Source organism: Gymnodraco acuticeps, unplaced genomic scaffold, assembly GCF_902827175.1.
Source record: "Gymnodraco acuticeps unplaced genomic scaffold, fGymAcu1.1, whole genome shotgun sequence".
Classification (NCBI taxonomy): domain Eukaryota; kingdom Metazoa; phylum Chordata; class Actinopteri; order Perciformes; family Bathydraconidae; genus Gymnodraco; species Gymnodraco acuticeps.
This window is the reverse complement of record NW_022990772.1, coordinates 1,318,957-1,337,149: the sequence shown is the minus strand read 5'-3', so window position 1 is coordinate 1,337,149 and position 18,193 is coordinate 1,318,957. Positions and strand designations below refer to the sequence as shown.

Sequence of the window (18,193 nt, the reverse complement as noted above, 5' to 3'; positions counted from 1 at the left end):
ACAAGAATATTACTTCCCTTCTCCCGAATTAATGAGGCTGCTAATTGTCCTAAATTGCGTTTTACACCCGGGCATTAAGATTTGTCTCTTTGCTCAGTGGAGCCACCTCCGTAGCTTCGGGTGTGTGTGTGTGTGTGCGTGTGTGTGTGTGTGTGTGTGTGTGTGTGTGTGTGTGTGTGTGTGTGTGTGTGTGTGTGTGTGTGTGTGTGTGTGTGTGTGTGCGTGTGTGTGCGCGCGAAATTAAGCAGTCTTTAATTAAAACATTAAAGACACAGGGCAAAACGGAGGCTAAGGCCAACTGTATGGACCAGTAAGACCCAGTGAGAGGAAGGAAACTCAGTGAGTCACTGCAGATAAACTCATGTTGACCTGCGTGTGCGTCATTATATAATTATCCATCATTAAAAGTAAGTACAACTTTAGAAGTCAGGGGATGGTTGGACAAGGAAATAATATAAATAAATATATATGAAGGTAAAGATATATTTGAAATTATTACAGGTAAAAGCCTATGCTCAATTATAATAAATTAACACTTTTATTCAATTAGTATTATTATTTAATACTTTAAATACCTTTGTGAGTACCATTTATCCTAATATTTACATTATAATCTGTTGAATGGAATTGTATGATCCAACATTGGCAATCATGATGCATGGTTTATGGGTTCGATCTTTCGCCAAATTATATATTAGCAATGAAATGCTGATTGTGACATAAGACAGTTTTCAATTCGTAAACTTCAAACTTGTGCAAATGTTCAGTGAACATTTGTTTAAACAGATCAGCATGCAATTCAACATATTAATTATCAATGAATAACATATCAATGTAGGATTATTGAGTTTGAATTGAGAAATGAGTTGGAGAAATTTCCCTTATAATTAGAACCAAATTACAATTAGTGTCCCCTGCAACTGATTACAAAATGCCATTTGCGTTACCTTAACTCCTGAATCCTATATGGTTATCTGGATGTATTATACCGTGTTGTAATGTCTTGAACAGGTGGACTAAGAAACAGAGACACTTCAAACGGAGTCCAGAGACTGCTCGGGGTCATGGTTCCCCCACGGTGGTTCCCTGGGGAGAATTGAGGAGCTTTTAAAGCCTGCAATGAAATTAGAACTGTTTCAATTTCACTATTAGACCTGCTCCATTTACTAGAAATTAAAACAATGAGACAATGTATTATGATAGAAACTATACACTTTCTCTATGATCAGATTGAGTCATTTTTACCAACCACCATATGTGTGTGCTGTAATCACTTTAGATGGTTATTAATTACAGTTAAACAGCAGCCATAGAGTGTGTGTTGACACAAGAGGGTGCTGCTGTGGTTGTGTTTAGGGTCTGAATAGTTATAGGTGAGTGTAAACTGTTGGGACTGCTGCCAGGCTCTGTCATCAACGTCACACAGCAGCAGGTGTCCTGGATGCCAAGTTGTGTTGTGAAACCATTATTGTCTATAAACTGAGTTGTGAGGTTTTTATGGGCAAGTAGGGCAATGTGTGATGTTATATCAGGCAATACTGAGCACCTAAAAGTGTTTCAAAGACTTTTCAAGGAGCACCTAAAGTCAAAGAACACACAGGATGCCACTGTAAACAAATTGATTCAACTTGTTTACATTCTGCTACAGTCAGCAGTATTGTATCATCCTGAGACAAAGGGTGCACAAGCTATACATTCATTTAGAGAGTGTGCTGGGTTTTATTCAGCAATATTGTATAGATGGCTGGATAACCTGCCTCCTCGACAGAGCAGTTACTTCAATGTTTACTCCTGGTTTGATTTTAGAGCCAATAGTTCAAGTTACTTTGCAAATGAAACATACAGTTAGTGGAATATGACACAATGTTACAAATAAAAGGCCTCATCAAAATGTAAAGCAGTACAAATTAGCTAAAAATCAAGCAAACATAACATAACAAAGATTTTCTAATACAAATAATAATCTTTATTGGTTGCTTAATCTTTTTTTCAAACTAATTTTAACAGTGTGAAACCAATCTGTAATGCACTACATGCCCTTAAATTACATGTGTATCTTTCTGCACATTTAAACATATAACTTTAATACTGCAGGTTAGAATACTCTGCAGAGATACCCCTACAACTTTTAATAATTATGGAAATCCTTCAAAGTGTAACTCTTTCAGTTGTTAGGGAAGTGGACGTTTTGCATATATGGCCCCCCATCTCAAACCAGCACTGGAAGTTGCCATAGCTCCCCAGTTGACAGTCATGTTGTCTACAGCCCCCGCTCCCTGGCTGGTGGGACCCATCAGTCTCTTTCTTACAGGAGGTCGGTTTAAAGTTGACCTTAGAAATGTTCCTCACACCTCCTCGGCCTCCGCTGCCACTCCCCCGCTCACGCCCCGCAGCAGATGGGAAGTGTAGCCGCATTTTTAAACCAGCACGCAGGGTTGCAGGCTGTTGCGCTGGCAGTGTGGCTGAAGGAATGAAATATTCATGTTGCCCAAAAAATGAATGGACACCCCGGGACGGAGAGCGTGCCGATTTATTCAACTAAGACCAGGCCTCATTAAACTGCTGGCGGCGAGGCAGGTCACGGTGATTTTCTTTAGCAGTGCTCGACCCCGACTGTCACACATACACAAACAGAGAAGAAGAAGAAGAAGAAGAAGCAGAAGAAGAAGTAGAGAGGGGCAATTAATGCTAAATGTGTCCAAGTTGCCATCATCACAACATCTTAGACGCGATGCTGAGGTGGTTTCTTGTGTAATTGATGACATAATGAGTGATTAGCTACTGTGTCAGTACTGGTGTCAGTGGGTAGGAAGAGTTGACGCTGTGCGCGGCATATGGGAGACGTGGGGGGACTCTGGTTGTGACAGAGGTGTGTAGCTTGTGCGAGGTGCCAGGGGACACCAGCTGATAGGCACAGGGGCCACGTGACCGATCCAAATGAATGCATCTGACTTGATTAGGTCTTATTAAGAAAAAGAAAACCCCAATCTTAATGCTAATGCAAATTGTATTAATCATAATAATCAGAGGGGGGAGAAGTAGGGCCTACTCAGATCTTGAGAAAACGTAGAAGAAGCCTACCAGAGTGTAGGAATAGGCTACTCTGTTACAAGTACAAGTTCTGTAATCAAAATGTTACTCGAGTAAAGGTACAACAGTATAAGTATCAAAACATACTTAAAGTACCAAAAGTAAAGTAATCATTATGCAGAATAATAAATATTATAGATTTTGATAATAATTATTGATGCATTAATGAGTTTATCAAAGCGGTGCAGCAAATGTAACTACGTTGTAGGCCTATAGGCCACAGGTCAAACTAAAGTCTTATTTAAGTGTTTATTATATTTCACATCATAAATCCAAATGAACAAAGTAACTAAAGATATTAAATACATGTAAAAAAGTACACCTTTTAGCTCTGAATGTTAGTGAGGCAGAAGTATAGGCCTACAAAGTAGCAAACATTTGAAATACTCAAGTAAACGTCTCTTAAACTTGTACTTAGCTAATTGAGTCAATCTACTTCACACCCCTTATAATAATAATAACTGCGCTTTTTGCTTCATGACGTGTGCATGTTTTGATGCTGGCATCCTGCTAAATGATTCATAAATCGCCTTTAGACAACTTATCGGTTATCATGGTCCTGCTAACAGGTGTGTCTCATGTCTTGCCTTCCACCTGTTCGTTTTATTATTCTTCTGCAAATAATCCACGAAAGATTGTTCAGCTTTTACTGCTTGTTTGAGAACAAACCTCAACACTGCAGGTCCATCAAGGGACATAGCCTAACCAAAATAAAGAAGTAGGCTAGGCTACGTTTTTAGTAGAAGTAGAAACTGCGCAACACACTGAATGGGGCTGCTCAATATCTGATGCCATTTAAAATAGCCTCGGTGGTCTAATTATAAACGCTACATAAACGTGTTATTTATTTTTAACAACACCAAAAAAGCCAACAGACATGCAGCGCATACTTCACTACTATGCACAAACGTAATTAGATCACCTTTAACCGAGCTTTTGAAACATATAAACCACGCTCTTAAATGATTAATACTTGTGGCTCCCCTCTGTGTGAGGATAATAACAAGGTCGTGATTGAGTTACAATGCACAATAGGAGAGAAAAAGTAGAGCTTTGTCTAATTGTTCGTTGACAGGGTCAGGGGGGATTGCGATTGGCTGCTGCCTCCTGAGGCTACAGGGCTGTCGGAGGGCTGGGACTGACACAAGGTGACTGAGGGGAGGCAGTATAAAATGCTGGCGCAGTGCAGACTCATTCAGAGCCCAAAGCATCAGCCAGAGTCTTCTGTGTGACCTTTCACTGCAGTGTGCGACCACATGCCAGAGAAGGGATGACTGCAAAATCAGAACTATCAAGCTGGCCGGAGTTCCCAGAGGATTTCAGCATGGCTCACATCAACTCCAAAACGTGGATTTCTTCTAACTCACTCCATGCGTTCTCCAGGAGGGACGGTTCTGCAGCCGCGGGCCTCTCACTGGAAGACCGTGTGCCAATGGGCCTCACAGAGACTGACTCTGACCGCGCAGAGGAGGGGGGGCAGGTGAGCCACTTTGGCCCGCAGAAACACAGGCGCGTCGCAGCCAACGCCAGGGAGAGGAGGAGGATGAACGGCCTGAACCAAGCGTTTGACGAGCTGAGGAGCGTCATCCCCTCAATGGAGAACGAGAGAAAGTTGTCCAAGTATGACACCCTCCAATTGGCGCAGATTTACATCAATGAGTTGTCGGAGCTGCTGACCGGTGTGGTTAACCCTGAGTGCAGGAGTCCTGCGGAAAAGAGGATGAGTCTGATCCACTCTCTCACTGCGCAAAGCCAGAGCCCTCTGAGCGGGGAACAGAGGGACCCCTCAGTCGGCCACATTATTATATTTGGATCTGACTCTAATCAATCAATGACTTCTTCCAACGGCAGTGATGGGGAATCTTTGCACCTCAGTGACATGGAGGAAAGTCTGAGTGGAAGACAGTGACAGAAAGCTTCTTACTGTTTATTCTGCAGTGTGTTATTGGACCAAATATTACAGCTTGTAGAAATGTTGGTCATATCAGATGGACTAATATTCTCCTGTCATCTTAGTGTAGATGATGCACTGCCAATGATGAAACACTGACTGATTGGTGTACTTCCTAAGGCCATGGTGAACTCCCAGAGGCCTTCTTATTGCACTTTATGGCCTGAACCATCACCACATTTGTCTAAATTATAAAATAATTATTTTGATATTTATGTATAGCTATGGGGTATTTTATGAGAGTTGTTTTGATACAATAAAGATATACTGAAAACATGACATTCTAAGTTGTATTTTTGATGTTTCATTGTCAGCAGGACATTTCACTCAGTGTCAATATTTCTACCAGTCCCAAGCAGACTGATGCATCCATATCCAAAATGCAGTAGTGCTGCCAAAATGTTGATTAATATGTAAAAAAAAAATTCATTCCCTAACTATCATTCCCTAAGAAATGGAAATAAACATTGATTAAAACTCTGAATATAACAATGAAACATATTTTCTTTAAAGCTATTTCCTTAATGAAACAGTTCAAGGGTTCATTAAGCTAATCAGCTAATAGCAATGTCACATTAAAATACAGCAGAACATATAGCTTCAGTGAAGCGCAACACATTCAATCCTCTTTTTGCAAAACAATCCACAGAATAAAATGTGTTCCAGAGGCGTTTTCATACAGGCTACAGATACATATAGATTTGTAAGCCAAAGTCTGATGCCCAATGTTCCCAGCAGAGAGGATTTCAAAGAAATAAGGAAACTACTGCTTCATGACAGTCTATCATATTAAAAGCTCTCCTCCTGGTCTTTCTGTTAATAGCCTAATGAGAAAACGTGGGGCTGCCTGCTCCAGAGGGAATAGGTGGCTGGAACTTTGCCAGGTCCTTAGAAAGGATTTCTGCCAGCCTGTGTTTAAAACTGCCACGGGCCTCTGTGGGGGTAACAAGGGTGGAGGAGCTCATGTCCTCCTCCGTCTCCTTCATGTCATCCACCGCCTGTGCCTGTGCATTGTACCCCGGCTGGAAGAAGTCATTTGCAGAGGGCTGATGCTGGTATTGATAATGGGCTGGGGCGTAGGGGACAGACTGGGGAAAGGTGCAGGGAGGAGGCTGTGGGAGCTGCAGCTGGGGCTCTGAAGGAGGATCCACTTTTTTCACATGGGCATAGATGCACTCTGGGTCCATCTTTGGTTTGACCTCATTTTGTCTGGTCATTGGAAGTGTGGCTCTCTTTACGTTGTAATAAATGTCGTCCTCCATGACATTACCTTGGTTTACAGCGTCCAGAGAATGACAACGTTCCTCCTCACCTTCCTCTCCAAGCATCTCATTGCTATGAGGTTCAACAAGAGATAGCGGCCTTACATTTAGTACAGGGTTGTAATTAATAGTAGAGTATTGGGTGGCAGACTCGTCCTCTGTGTCAACATCTGCATGATTGTAGACTGGAGGAGCAGGGCACCAGTTGGTTGTGGTTGGGAGGATACCAGTAGACAGCTCACACATCGATGATCTGTGTGGCTTGCTAGATGAGATCCTCTCCATGAAGCACTGATCTGATATAGCCTGGAAGATCTGGGAACCATGTTCGGACAGGAAGGTGAACACGCCTTCTCCTGACTCACAGTGGCGGCCTGCTTCAATGCTGAATCCGTCCTGAAATCACATGCATTAATACACATTTTTAAGGAATAATTTGACATTTTGGGAAGTATGCTCAATTGTTCATGCTGAGAGTTAGATGAGAAGATCAGTACCACTCTCATGTTAGTAGGGTACGTATGAAGCAGCCAATTAGCTTAACTTAGCATGAAGAATGGAATTTGGGAAACCGCGAAAACTAGCTCTGTCCAAAAAAAACGGTGTCTAAAGCTCACTCATATAACATATTTAAGTTATTCTTTGGTTTTTATTTTAAGTTAAACAAAGGTGTTTAACTAACATGTGACATGTCTGTATGGTGGCCGAACTATGTACCTGGAGCCACCTGCATCTCATAAGCCTAGCTTAGCGTAAGGACTGCAAACAGGGGAAATAGCTAGGATTTCTCTGTTTGAAAATAAAACAAAAAAAACCATACTACGTTTTGAGAGATAATGGAGAAGTCGCATCTTAATAAGTGAGCTTTAGATGTGCTGTTAGGTAGATTTTGGACAAGGCCAAGCTAGTTGTAGGTCTCTGTTTAACCGGAAAAATCCAGCCCCTCCTCCAACACACACGAACGCACACGTGACCAATGAGGGCATGAGATAAATGTGTGCACAGATGGAAGGCTGACAGGCAGGTAGGCCATCCAGTTATTTTAGCCGGGCCGGCTCAAATGATTGGTCGTGCTTTTTTACAGCGCTACGGCTTCCACGGATGAAATTGTTTTATGTATTTATTGTCAAAGCATTTAATATATTCATTGCTATCAGGATGTTAAGAGCATTCCATGGAATATAACAAAAAGTGTTTCTGAAATAAATTACATACCCCACCTTTAAGATAGGCTATCAGCTGATAGCTGACGTGTCATATTATCGAACAGATGTGAAAAGGGAATATATTATCTCATACTCTCTGCAAGAAAGACAATTTGTTTGTTTTCCAAAATGTTGAATTAGTCCTTTAAAGACATGTGTGTTCTCTGAGCTGAACGTCAGGTTTATGATGACTATGGAATTCATAAGTATATACTTTACCTCAACATGTCCAAATCTGCGCAAAAAACGGTATGGCCAGCGGTAGATGATGTGATCAGTATTGATCTCCAGAAGTATCAGAGCCTCTTTCTGTGGGGAGGCCAGATACTTCCCAGCCAACCGGCACCTCCTCGATGCCTCAGTGCTCTGGACAATCACTTGGTAATGGTTTGGAGGAAGGGTCACATCTAAACATGAGAGACATGAACACATTTACTAAAACATTACAACACAGTGAGGTTAGCAAAGTGCATACAAAGTAAATAGACCTTTCAGGAAGTCTGAGCAAAAATTAATCAGCAAAAGGGAATTCATGTATAATATATTCTCATACAGAAACAGACTGATTTCAAACGGCTATAGCTAATCTCTGCCTGTGACTGGGCTCCATGGATTTTTCAGGACAAGTGTAATCCATTAGGAAATAAAAAAGGAAATAAATGTGTGTAAACCAGGGCTTGCTGGCGCTAATACATTTTGGCGTTCATGTTTGAATACATTAGTGGCTTTAGCTATTGCTCATACTCACATATTCTAGGTTTTGACTGGTGTCCTGAATTTATGATGCGGTGAAGACAAAAACAAGCTAGCTTCTTCCTTCTTAAAATACTCTCAGCAGTTTACTAATATTACCCTATCAAAGGATGATTCGAGTTTATATTAGATCTAATTTTTTATTACTGATATGGGGTAACAAAAATAATTCAAAATAGTTTAAAATAAACAACTATTTAGTCAGATATTCTTTTTGGAGGTAACATTTGGTAGTGACGTCTCTGCAAAAAAACCTTTATCCCAAAAATATCACCATACCCTCCCTCTATTTGACCCCATAATATATTTTGTACAGTCCCTTTGCAAAGATAGCGTAATTCGGACCTCAACAACTACCTTGGTCAGTAGGTTACCATGTTTAATTACATATAGGAAAAACGTGGAAAACTATGGATATAATCCTTTAAATTCACCACCAGGTAGAGGATATGTTTTTGCTGGTTTCTGATGAGAAACAATTCAGCTGGCACTTACTAATATGGCGCTCACTAATGATTATTTTTGATTCCTTGTTTTCTACAGTATGCAGAACAACAAGCATTACCAGTCTTCCAAGATGAGTAAATGTCATTGTCCTCCATGGTCAAGCCATTTCCTCTTTCAAAAGTCCCTTTGTGTGATTCCCCTGGATCCTTCTGTAAACACAGTGGCATGGTAAACATTACATGGAGTGTACAGCACCCTCTTATCATTTTATGACTTTAAAGATGTAAGATGCAAGAAAGAACATAGCTTGTGTAAGCACAAGAATTAGAGAAGTGCAGAGACAGATGTAACAGATACTTTAGTAGCTTCCTCATTGTGCTATCTAGCTCCAAGTCTGAGTAAAGTTTATTCTCACCTTGACCAAATAATGAAACTACTGCTTCTGATTTAGAAAGAAGAGGGGAAAGTCGCCACGATTTAATGGATATTTGTACCTGGAAGGCCAGAAGTGAGAGGGCACTAAGCCAGTCCTGGCTTGTGGTGGAGGCCAGGGTGAAGGAGCATTGAGCGGTGTGTAAGTAGAAGGCGGTGCAACCCGAAGGGCAGGACACCTTTGGAGCAGGGATGAAACTGAGGCAGTCCTGGAGACGCACCACTTTTCTTTCAGGTGTTTTCTGCCGACAGACCTTCCTCTGGTCAGCAGCGGCATTTTTGACAAGTACAGAGAGCTCAAACCGACCGACCCCCGAGGAGCTGGGTTTAAAAAGCGCCATCCATACTTCCCGCCATGATTTCTGTAGTAGATTACAGAGGGGGAAATAAAAAAGTAACTGTTAATCGATGTTAGTTATATAGAGTTAGCTGGCACAGTTTATGATTGGTTTAGATTGTTCACAACACACAGCTCTACATTTCTGCTCCGCATGACGATCTACACCCTGCTGGGATTGTTGAAAGTTTCAACAGTCAATGCAACACACAGAGATCAGGGTTAATGGGGGTAAGGAGGTCAAAGGAGTGAAACCTTACTTTACGGAAAGTGTGTTGCAACAATACTGCCTGTAACTTACAGAATTGAATTAAAGATCATTCTAATTTTTTTAAGATGACCTATGAATGACCTTAGTCATTTCCCCTCAGCCTCTTAAACAGCCACCCTGTAGAGTTAAGCTACATTACATTAAACAGCTTTAATAACTAGTGAACATGTTTATGTCTAACTTGCTTTTACCTATGGTCATTTACTGTATGTTTTGTAATTCACAGTTTTTTTTAATTATGTCTCTCGTAATGTTCCTGTCTTATTCTTCTATCTTGCTTTATCTGAAATGTAGTACTAAGATAATATGCTACTCTGTGCATAAAAATCGTCACACATTAGGTTTCTACATCAGCCGAGGTCCGTATTTTTTAAACTTAATGAATCACAGTAGCATCTTAGTGGAGTTTTTACATTGAATTCCCTAAATGTCACATATTGCCAAACTAAGCATTTCATGAACAAAAAGCTAGAAATGCACTTCTGAACTCGAAACACATTTTAGAAAGATATATGCATTACGATAGTGGCTTATTTCAAATTTGGTCAAGCAGAACTACGTCCACATAGACCTGAACAATAGAATCAATATATAATACATCAGTAAAGGATTGCATCTGCGATTGAAGTCAAAGAAAGTATACAGATTGTTTAGTTGCAAACCACATAGAACTTCCTCAGACACATCAGAAAATACGTTTTCATAACTCAGCAAAACCTGGTCTATTCTGCGCCATCTGATTGTAGGATAACTTAAGACTTTCAGTTAATAATGTAAACTTTTTTTGAAGTAAAACGTTTCAAATAATGCAACATTGTTTGAGAAGTATCACCGTACTAAACATTTGCATTCATTTCCCCTCAATGTGTAAATGACTGAAAATGATGTGCCAATAACACAAAAACATTTTCATCGCCAACGATCATTTTTACTACACACTTCATGAAAGCAGTCACCTATTTTTGAACCGAGCTGTTCAATTACCACAATGACTTCAGTCCTAACTGAGGAGCCTTAATGTTCAGTTTGACTGGTATGCAGAATTCTTATAAAACTTACTTTTCCAAACTTGACGCTCTGAAGGTACAGCTTTCCTTCCTTGAAGACGACCTCCATGCTTGTAAGCTCCGTCTGTAAATCTTTCACTCTAGCTCTTGATGCTCTGTGGTCAAGATGTTACAAACCAGGAGGTTAAAATTAGGTTTCTAAGCCACTAGAATAAATGTTTCCACTACGTCAGCAGCGGCTTTCATTCTGTTGATAACTTGCATAAGTCTGCTAGTGCAGATATCTCTGATCTGCAACTTCACCGTTGCAAAAGAAAGGACCCACAAGTCTACTTCCCTTTGCATAAATCTGCTAGTTTCGGCAACTTCCTCACAATACAAAATTGGTACCTCACCTTTATTATTTTTTTAAATAAGAACATGAAAATTCATCAACGGATAAAGTGGTTTTATTTACAGTTGGAGTATCAAAATGTATATTACAAATTCTACACATCCATCAAAAAGTATGTCAGATTTTAGGGAAACAAAGACAATTCACTTGCAAACTATGTCAAGTGAAGATTAAAAATACACTTCCTTAGTGCAATGACACGACACAAAGGTGTACAGTTTCCTCAAAAATGTTTTTCAGTTCCATTTCGCATTGGAGACTCTTCCCACGAATATGAAACTTTTAGAAGTCCATTGAGCTATGAGCCAGGTAGTCTTTGCGCCCGATGTTGGTGACCTGCTTGGTCTGCATGGCCTCCAACTTGGGACAGTCTGTGATACGATGACCCAGACCACCGCAGAATGTGCAGCCCCTCTCTCCTGTGGAAACATGAGAATCAGATTGGTCAAAAGGGTTTGCAAACACTGCACACTTCGGTGGATTTAAAATAATCACATTAGGTTGATTCTTAAAAGGAGTATCCTGTTAGTGAAGAGCATGTAGTAGGCCTGTAGAAAGAGAAAAACTAGATTTGGTGTGAAAGACTTACCTCCGATGTCCAGCATGGTCTCGTCTCCTGTCTGGAGCACCTGCAACACTGGAGGAACTTTCTGCTTGGCTTCAACCAGCAGGGCTTTGAGATCCATCAACACAGACTCATCTATAGAGAAAGACACAAGTTAATGTCATTTAACACCAAATTAAGATGACTACATTCACTTTAATCAATTGCACATATACAGAAATCTATGCTCCTGTACAGTCTTTATTGGTAGTCTTCCTTACCACAGCCCTTATTGATGAACGTAGTGGCAACACCAGTCTGGCCTGATCGTCCAGTTCTACCAATTCTGTGGACTGAAACAAGAAGATTCCAAAATGTAAGAAATTATGGATAACTGATGATTACCATTTGAATAAGGCCAGGGCTTATACAAATATACACACATCCTCTTATCCTCTCTTACCATAGTTTTCTATCTCCTCAGGCATGTCATAATTCACTACATGCTGTATAGCTGGGAAATCCAGACCCTTGGAGGCAACGTCTGTGGCCACTAAGACATCCTTTTTTCCTTCTTTAAACGCCTCTATGGCTTTTGTTCTTTCCTCTTGATCTGGAAAATTAACACAAACATAACAAATATTACATAAACTGTATTTTGCAAGACAATGACAAATGGAAACTGTTAGAGAAGCTTCTGCAATGACTTCTCTTCTTTGGAAATGTAAAAAAAAAGTTTGCAGAAATTGTGACATTTGCAGGCAGGCTGGCATCTGGTGGTGATGACGAGCAACTGCGGGAACATTGATGAGGAAAGCTGTGTACATATTGCTCTAAAGCAGTGTTTCTCAAACTCTTTCATACCAAGGACCACTTAACCAATAAAAAAAACACTCGCGGACCACCTAACCCCACAAATATCCAAAAACACATCATTTTTTACAAATCGCCTGAAAATGGTACAAACAAGTGGCAACATGTGTGATGAAGGTCTTTATCTGGGCTATATCATGCAATCAAAAGTGCAACTTAAGCTCGCTCCATTGCGGAGATATTCCCGCGAGAGTGCGAAAAACTTAAATAAATGTATTTATTTCAAATGTGAAATTTTACCAATATACTCACGGACCACTAGGGGGCACTGACGGACCACCAGTGGTCCGCGGACCACACTTTGAGAAGCACTGCTCTAAAGCAGTGCTTCTCGTGAGCATATTCACTTTCGATTGCATGATATAGCCCAGCGCAACACCTTCGTCAAACATGTTGCCACTTGTTTCAGGCGATTTGTAATCTGTTCTAGAAAAACGATGTGTTTTTTTTATATTTGTGGAGTTAGGTGGTCCGCAAGTGTTTTTTTATTGGTTAAGTGGTCCTTGGTGAAAAAGTTTGAGAAACACTGATCTAAAGCTTGCTGCTGGGTTGGATATTCCTTCAAATACTTCCATTCTGTACAGGCTCTATAACTCTGTATTTATTGCTATGAATTAGATAAGTGCTGTGCAGACCTTTTCCTCCATGGATGGCCACTGCTTCCACTCCTTTGAGCAGCAGATACTCATGGATGGCATCTACATCGGCTTTCTTCTCAGCAAATATCAGCACCTGTTGATATGAACGGAGGAGAGTTAGTGACTTTTCTCATGTGTTAGTTACACATTTTGCTTTGTCAATTGTGACAGTACTGACAGGAGGTGGTGTTTTCTGGAGACACTCGAGCAGGTACACCATCTTGGCCTCCTCCTTGACGTATTCCACTTCCTGCACACACACAAAGTATTTATTATTTAGTTTACACCAATTTGATAAGAGTGGATTTAAAAAAATGCAATGAATTCCCCAACTTAGATGGAAAACATCTTTAAGTAACAAATAAACACACCTGGATGACATCCAAGCTGGCAGCTCCAGCTCTGCCCACGTTGATGGTGATGGGTTTGACCAGCGCGCTCTTGGCAAAGTTCTGGATCTTCTTGGGCATAGTGGCACTGAAAAGCAGCGTTTGTCTTTGCCCCTGGTTAGAGAAATAATACATTATACAACATTTCATATCTGGTTGCCTCAAAAAGCCAGGCTTTAAGGCTCAGTTTTCAGTCTGAAAAATAGTCAACGGTCAACTTTTAAAGGGACCCCATTATGCTTTTTGATATATTCCCCTTCCTGTAGTGTATTATTTCAATTTCTTTTGCATGTTAATGGTCTGAAAATCCCAAATGTACACCCCCACTCTCGCTTCAACACATTGTACGTGATTTGCTAAGGGGCGGGACATTCTGACACATCACTAAGCTATTGACAAATCACAAGAAAATTGGCCAGCTAACCAATCAGAGCAGACTGGGCTCTGGTTTCAGACAGAGAGTGAAAAGAGGTGCTGCAGCACAGGCAGTATGAGCAAATAAATGACTTTTTGAAAATTAAAGCGTGGTAACATGTCACAGTAAAAGTCAAAATATGAACTCTGGAAATGGGAATAATAGGGCCCCTTTAACTGATTGAGCACAACAGCTGGCAGGTGGACTAATCGGCAAACCACGGAGAGTGCTTAGGAGGTGATGAAATGTGCTGCCTCTTAAAGCATCAGGAATGTGTGAATAACAATTTCAACTGATAGGTTTACAGTATCAGTAACAACATTTTCTTCTTTGTTCTAAAAGTATTGAGTACTCGATTTTATGGATACATTTTGTAGATTTTATTTATAAATGACAACTAACATCTAACCGAGATCTGAATTTGACCAAAAAACAACCAACACAGGACAAATATCTTAACATAATCAATGTTATGGTGGCTGTCATTTGGCGCACACTGAAGCAGAGGATGACCTCACCTTGAAGTAAGAGAAGATGGTTCGGATGTCTTCCTCAAAGCCCATGTCAATCATCCTATCAGCCTCATCCAGGATCAGGTAGCGGCAGATGTCCAGACTCACCATCTTCTTCTGCAGCAAGTCCATCAGTCGTCCAGGGGTAGCCACCATCATGTGCACACCACTATAATCAGTCGAATGGTAATTTAATTGGGCTTGTATTTTTGAAATGCAGTACTTTTGCTGCCTAGATCAGTGGTTCCCAACTGGGGATACAGGGCCCCCTAGGGGTACTGGAGGGGATTGCAGGGGGTCTGAGAAAGATTAGGGATTGCAATATATTTCCACACAAAAAAGCATTTTTAAATAAATGTTTATAAGCCTGGTGTCCTGCCTCCAGAACTATCAACACGTATGAAAGATAAGCAAGCTCAAGTGTCTCATTTAAAGCATCAGATTTTGAAACTTGTTGTTTTTATTATTTTTCACTCACAATAAGTGTAAATGTCAAGTTTAAATGCATTTGTATTAAGTGGGAGTTATATACAAGTGATTTTCATCAAAGCAGCAGATGGTATGATAATAAATGGTTTAACACAAGAAAAATGTAGGCGAATCATCACAGATGAGTAAAGAGATACTTGGTAAAATGGCGACCAGCTCAAGGGGTACACGACAAAAAAAGGTTGGCAACCACTAGCCTAGGTTAGGATATGATCATGTGATTGCTTCTGAATGCATTATATCTGGAACATTTGGCTATTTTCATCCTCTCTGAATGATTTAATGTAGCTGAAATCCTGGGTGAAATACAGAAAGCCATTTTCCCCCCACACATTCCACTGTTACTTACTGGTTAACTACTTCCATCTGATCCTTGACAGACATTCCTCCGATGCAGAGAGCAGTTCGCAGCTGAGGAGCTCCTTCGTCCTCCAGCAGCTTGCAGTAGTACTCCAGGATGCCGTGAGTCTGCCTCGCCAACTCTCGCTGGATTGAAGGGGAAAGTATTCAAATCAGATACGCTCAGCTGATGCTCACAGTAAAGGCCATCTGTCTAAAGTGCAAGGAAATGCTGCATTTTTATTGTAACCATCAATCAGGGTTAATGCTGCAGTTCAAGCTGCAACGTCAATCAAGTAGGATGGTCTGGTGTGTCTTACAGAAGGACAGATGACGAGTCCATACGGTCCTTCTCTCTTGACGAAAGGCAGCCTTTTCTCCTGCTCCAGGGCAAACATGATGATGGGCAGAGTGAAGACCAAAGTCTTTCCGGATCCAGTGAAGGCTATTCCAATCATGTCTCGACCTGCGAGACTACAGACGCACACCGTCAATACATGAACAGTTTATGGTTTCAACATTTCTTCCATATTTCACAGTCTGGTTGTTTTGCACTTACACTGTAGGGATTCCTTGGATTTGAATTGGTGTGGGATGCACAATTCCCTTCTTTTTCAAACCTTTAAGAATTGCTGTAAAACAACACACAGATTTGTTGTCAGGTGGTTATCAGGTGGGCGCGCTAAATGCCTTGCACAGAAAGACAAATGTTTTGTTCATGTGTGGAAGAAGGAGCGTGTTTGCACCTGGTGGAAGCTTCATCTCCCTGAAGCTTTTGATTGGAGGAGGGATGCCGTCTCCATCAGAAAGGATGTGAAACTTCTTCCTGACGCGTTCATTTCGAGTGTTTGGCATGTTCAGGATGTACCGTGGTGCCTTCCAGCTATAGAGAACATTCACGATTAATGATTCCTAAACTGTCAAACAATGTTACTTTATAGAATTCACTCCTCAAGAGCGTACCTTGTTTTTATGGGATCATCATATATGATACCTTTGGCCATTTCCTTCACAGACATCAAAGCTGATAAAGGAGGAATTAAAAAAGGACCCAGATTTAGTTTTCAAGTTAGAACAATTTTCACAAACTGTTGTTCAAAGTAAATCTGATTTATATTGTAATATTTGAACTAGAAAGCAATTTTACCTCTGCCTTCTGCGACACTCTCAAGAATCTTTTCTTCCTCTTTCAGCTGCTTCTCCTTGGCTGACTCCTTACGGGCTGTAAATACAAAAACACACTGCTAGTGAGAATACAACAAGGTTATGTTTAATGAGCACTATGTTAATAACAGCAATAACACATATCCAGAGTGGGTCGTGTATAAACCGAATACCTTCTGCTTTTTCTTTGAGGTGCTGATGCTGGTCGAGGAGACTGACATTAGAGCGCGGACCGAGACCCTCGTCCTCGTCCCTCTGATCCTCCCCACTGTCCTTATGCTCCTCGTCCACCGCCTTTCCTCGCAGACGTAACATCTTCTGTAGCTGTGAGGTAAGACGTGTTTATAATATATATTGTTTAAGTTGAATATGTGGCAATGGGTTGTGATGTTGGTATACATCTGTAATATCTAAATACAATTGTCTTTAAATGATACAACTTTTATAGAAATGTTAAGTTCCTCAAGAAAATCCTATGTTAAACTGACCATGTAGGCTACCGCTAATAAGGGATGAACCAACAACACTTTTTCTATCCTGATACTAGAACTAAGGGTATGAGCCAAGGCAGATTCCTAGAGCTATTTCTCAATAAAAAGGTTATATATATTTAGTTCACTTTATGAGAATCAAGTTTTAGTTTTGCCAACATCACTGATTTGACAAATGAGATCTGTGCCCTGATACCGGACCGGTGGATCAGATTGGGCTCTTTTTTTTTTTTAAAGTCAAAACAGGACAATGCACAATAACTTACCATTTGATGTTTCCTAATTTTGACAGGAACATACGGAACATAGTCGTCCGCCTCCGCTTCCTCTAAGACAGACCTTTCCTCCTCCACATTGGGTCTCTGTACAAACACATCAACATTATCATCAATAGTATTAGTACCAGGATGTTATTAATGAATAAAAAACGCAATCAAGTAATATCACTCTTATACTTAGGTAAGGGTTAAACAAAGGTAAAATATTTGTAGCAGACTTCAGAAAACTGAACGTCACCATCACGTATTGTTGTGGCGCTACATTATGGTTACCGTTAGCGGTAGTTTACCGAACACCGTTTATACATATACGACATCTAATAGAAAACTGCATATTGTTTAAACATGTTTGTGTAACGTTGTTTATTGGCCAGTTATAATTGTTTGAACTGCTTAATGGATAAATCACCTATAAACAGAGTTGAGGATTAGCTAGCTAACTCAAGCTAGTGTTAGCTTGCCAGTGTAAACTCATACTATGCATGCTGAATGAATAAACGTACCTTTTTGGATCGATTTTCAGTCTCCATGTTGTTATTAATACAGTTACGTTCTCTATGAACTTCAATGAATTAGTTGTTGAACAACTAGTCGGCACACTATTCAATAAAGAGTCCCAATCCACATGTTTACACAACACAGGAAGCTATGATGCTGTACGGGACGCTGGAAGGGTGTTCTTCTTCTTCTCTCTTTTAATGGCGGATCGCAAACAGCTTTTAGTTGCATACCGCCACCTACTGTACATGAGTGTGTATCATGTCATTCCATCTCAACTCATGGACGTATCTATGATGTAATCAAAAATAAAATAAAAACATGAAATAAATAAAACTAAAATCCATGATCTATTCTAACCTAATGTTAGATTATTGTACCTACCCCAGTTTCACTCAGAAAGGTAAACAGTGC

The 18,193-nt window shown here is 40.4% G+C and overlaps 3 protein-coding genes across 3 annotated transcripts; 1 reads left to right on the top strand and 2 right to left on the bottom strand.

The window, feature by feature from the left end:
- The first annotated feature begins 4,301 nt into the window (after positions 1-4,301).
- Positions 4,302-5,309, top strand: atoh1b (atonal bHLH transcription factor 1b). The gene has a single exon (XM_034232643.1). The coding sequence runs from the start codon at positions 4,361-4,363 to the stop codon at positions 4,997-4,999; it is 639 nt and encodes a 212-aa protein (XP_034088534.1). The 5' UTR covers positions 4,302-4,360; the 3' UTR covers positions 5,000-5,309.
- Positions 5,310-5,313: 4 nt separating this feature from the next.
- Positions 5,314-11,071, bottom strand: dok3 (docking protein 3). The gene is made up of 5 exons (XM_034232642.1): positions 10,808-11,071; positions 9,203-9,502; positions 8,827-8,917; positions 7,728-7,915; positions 5,314-6,699 (listed from the first exon to the last, which is right to left on the bottom strand). The coding sequence occupies exons 1-5, from the start codon at positions 10,862-10,864 to the stop codon at positions 5,866-5,868; spliced, it is 1,470 nt and encodes a 489-aa protein (XP_034088533.1). The 5' UTR covers positions 10,865-11,071; the 3' UTR covers positions 5,314-5,865.
- A 115-nt stretch (positions 11,072-11,186) lies between these two features.
- ddx41 (DEAD (Asp-Glu-Ala-Asp) box polypeptide 41) lies at positions 11,187-18,008 on the bottom strand. The gene is made up of 17 exons (XM_034232641.1): positions 17,785-18,008; positions 17,270-17,365; positions 16,686-16,836; positions 16,496-16,570; positions 16,312-16,372; positions 16,095-16,231; positions 15,908-15,980; positions 15,669-15,822; positions 15,359-15,495; positions 14,527-14,689; positions 13,576-13,707; positions 13,383-13,454; positions 13,202-13,298; positions 12,157-12,306; positions 11,975-12,046; positions 11,739-11,849; positions 11,187-11,568 (listed from the first exon to the last, which is right to left on the bottom strand). Exons 1-17 carry the CDS (start codon positions 17,809-17,811, stop codon positions 11,432-11,434), a joined length of 1,845 nt encoding a protein of 614 aa, XP_034088532.1. The 5' UTR covers positions 17,812-18,008; the 3' UTR covers positions 11,187-11,431.
- Between the last annotated feature and the right edge of the window lie 185 nt (positions 18,009-18,193).

Excerpts from the sequence above, each read along its gene's own strand:
- atoh1b (XM_034232643.1), top strand. The coding sequence starts at position 4,361 with ATGACTGCAAAATCAGAACTATCAAGCTGGCCGGAGTTCCCAGAGGAT.
- ddx41 (XM_034232641.1), bottom strand. The coding sequence starts at position 17,811 with ATGGAGACTGAAAATCGATCCAAAAAG. Across the intron at positions 12,307-13,201 it reads GGCCATCCATGGAGGAAAAG|ATCAAGAGGAAAGAACAAAA; the intron begins GTCTGCACAGCA and ends TTAATTTTCCAG. Across the intron at positions 11,850-11,974 it reads GTTCATCAATAAGGGCTGTG|ATGAGTCTGTGTTGATGGAT; the intron begins GTAAGGAAGACT and ends CTTTCTCTATAG.
- dok3 (XM_034232642.1), bottom strand. The coding sequence starts at position 10,864 with ATGGAGGTCGTCTTCAAGGAAGGAAAGCTGTACCTTCAGAGCGTCAAG. Across the intron at positions 7,916-8,826 it reads TTACTCATCTTGGAAGACTG|ATGTGACCCTTCCTCCAAAC; the intron begins GTAATGCTTGTT and ends TCTCATGTTTAG. Across the intron at positions 6,700-7,727 it reads GCAGATTTGGACATGTTGAG|GACGGATTCAGCATTGAAGC; the intron begins GTAAAGTATATA and ends ATGTGATTTCAG.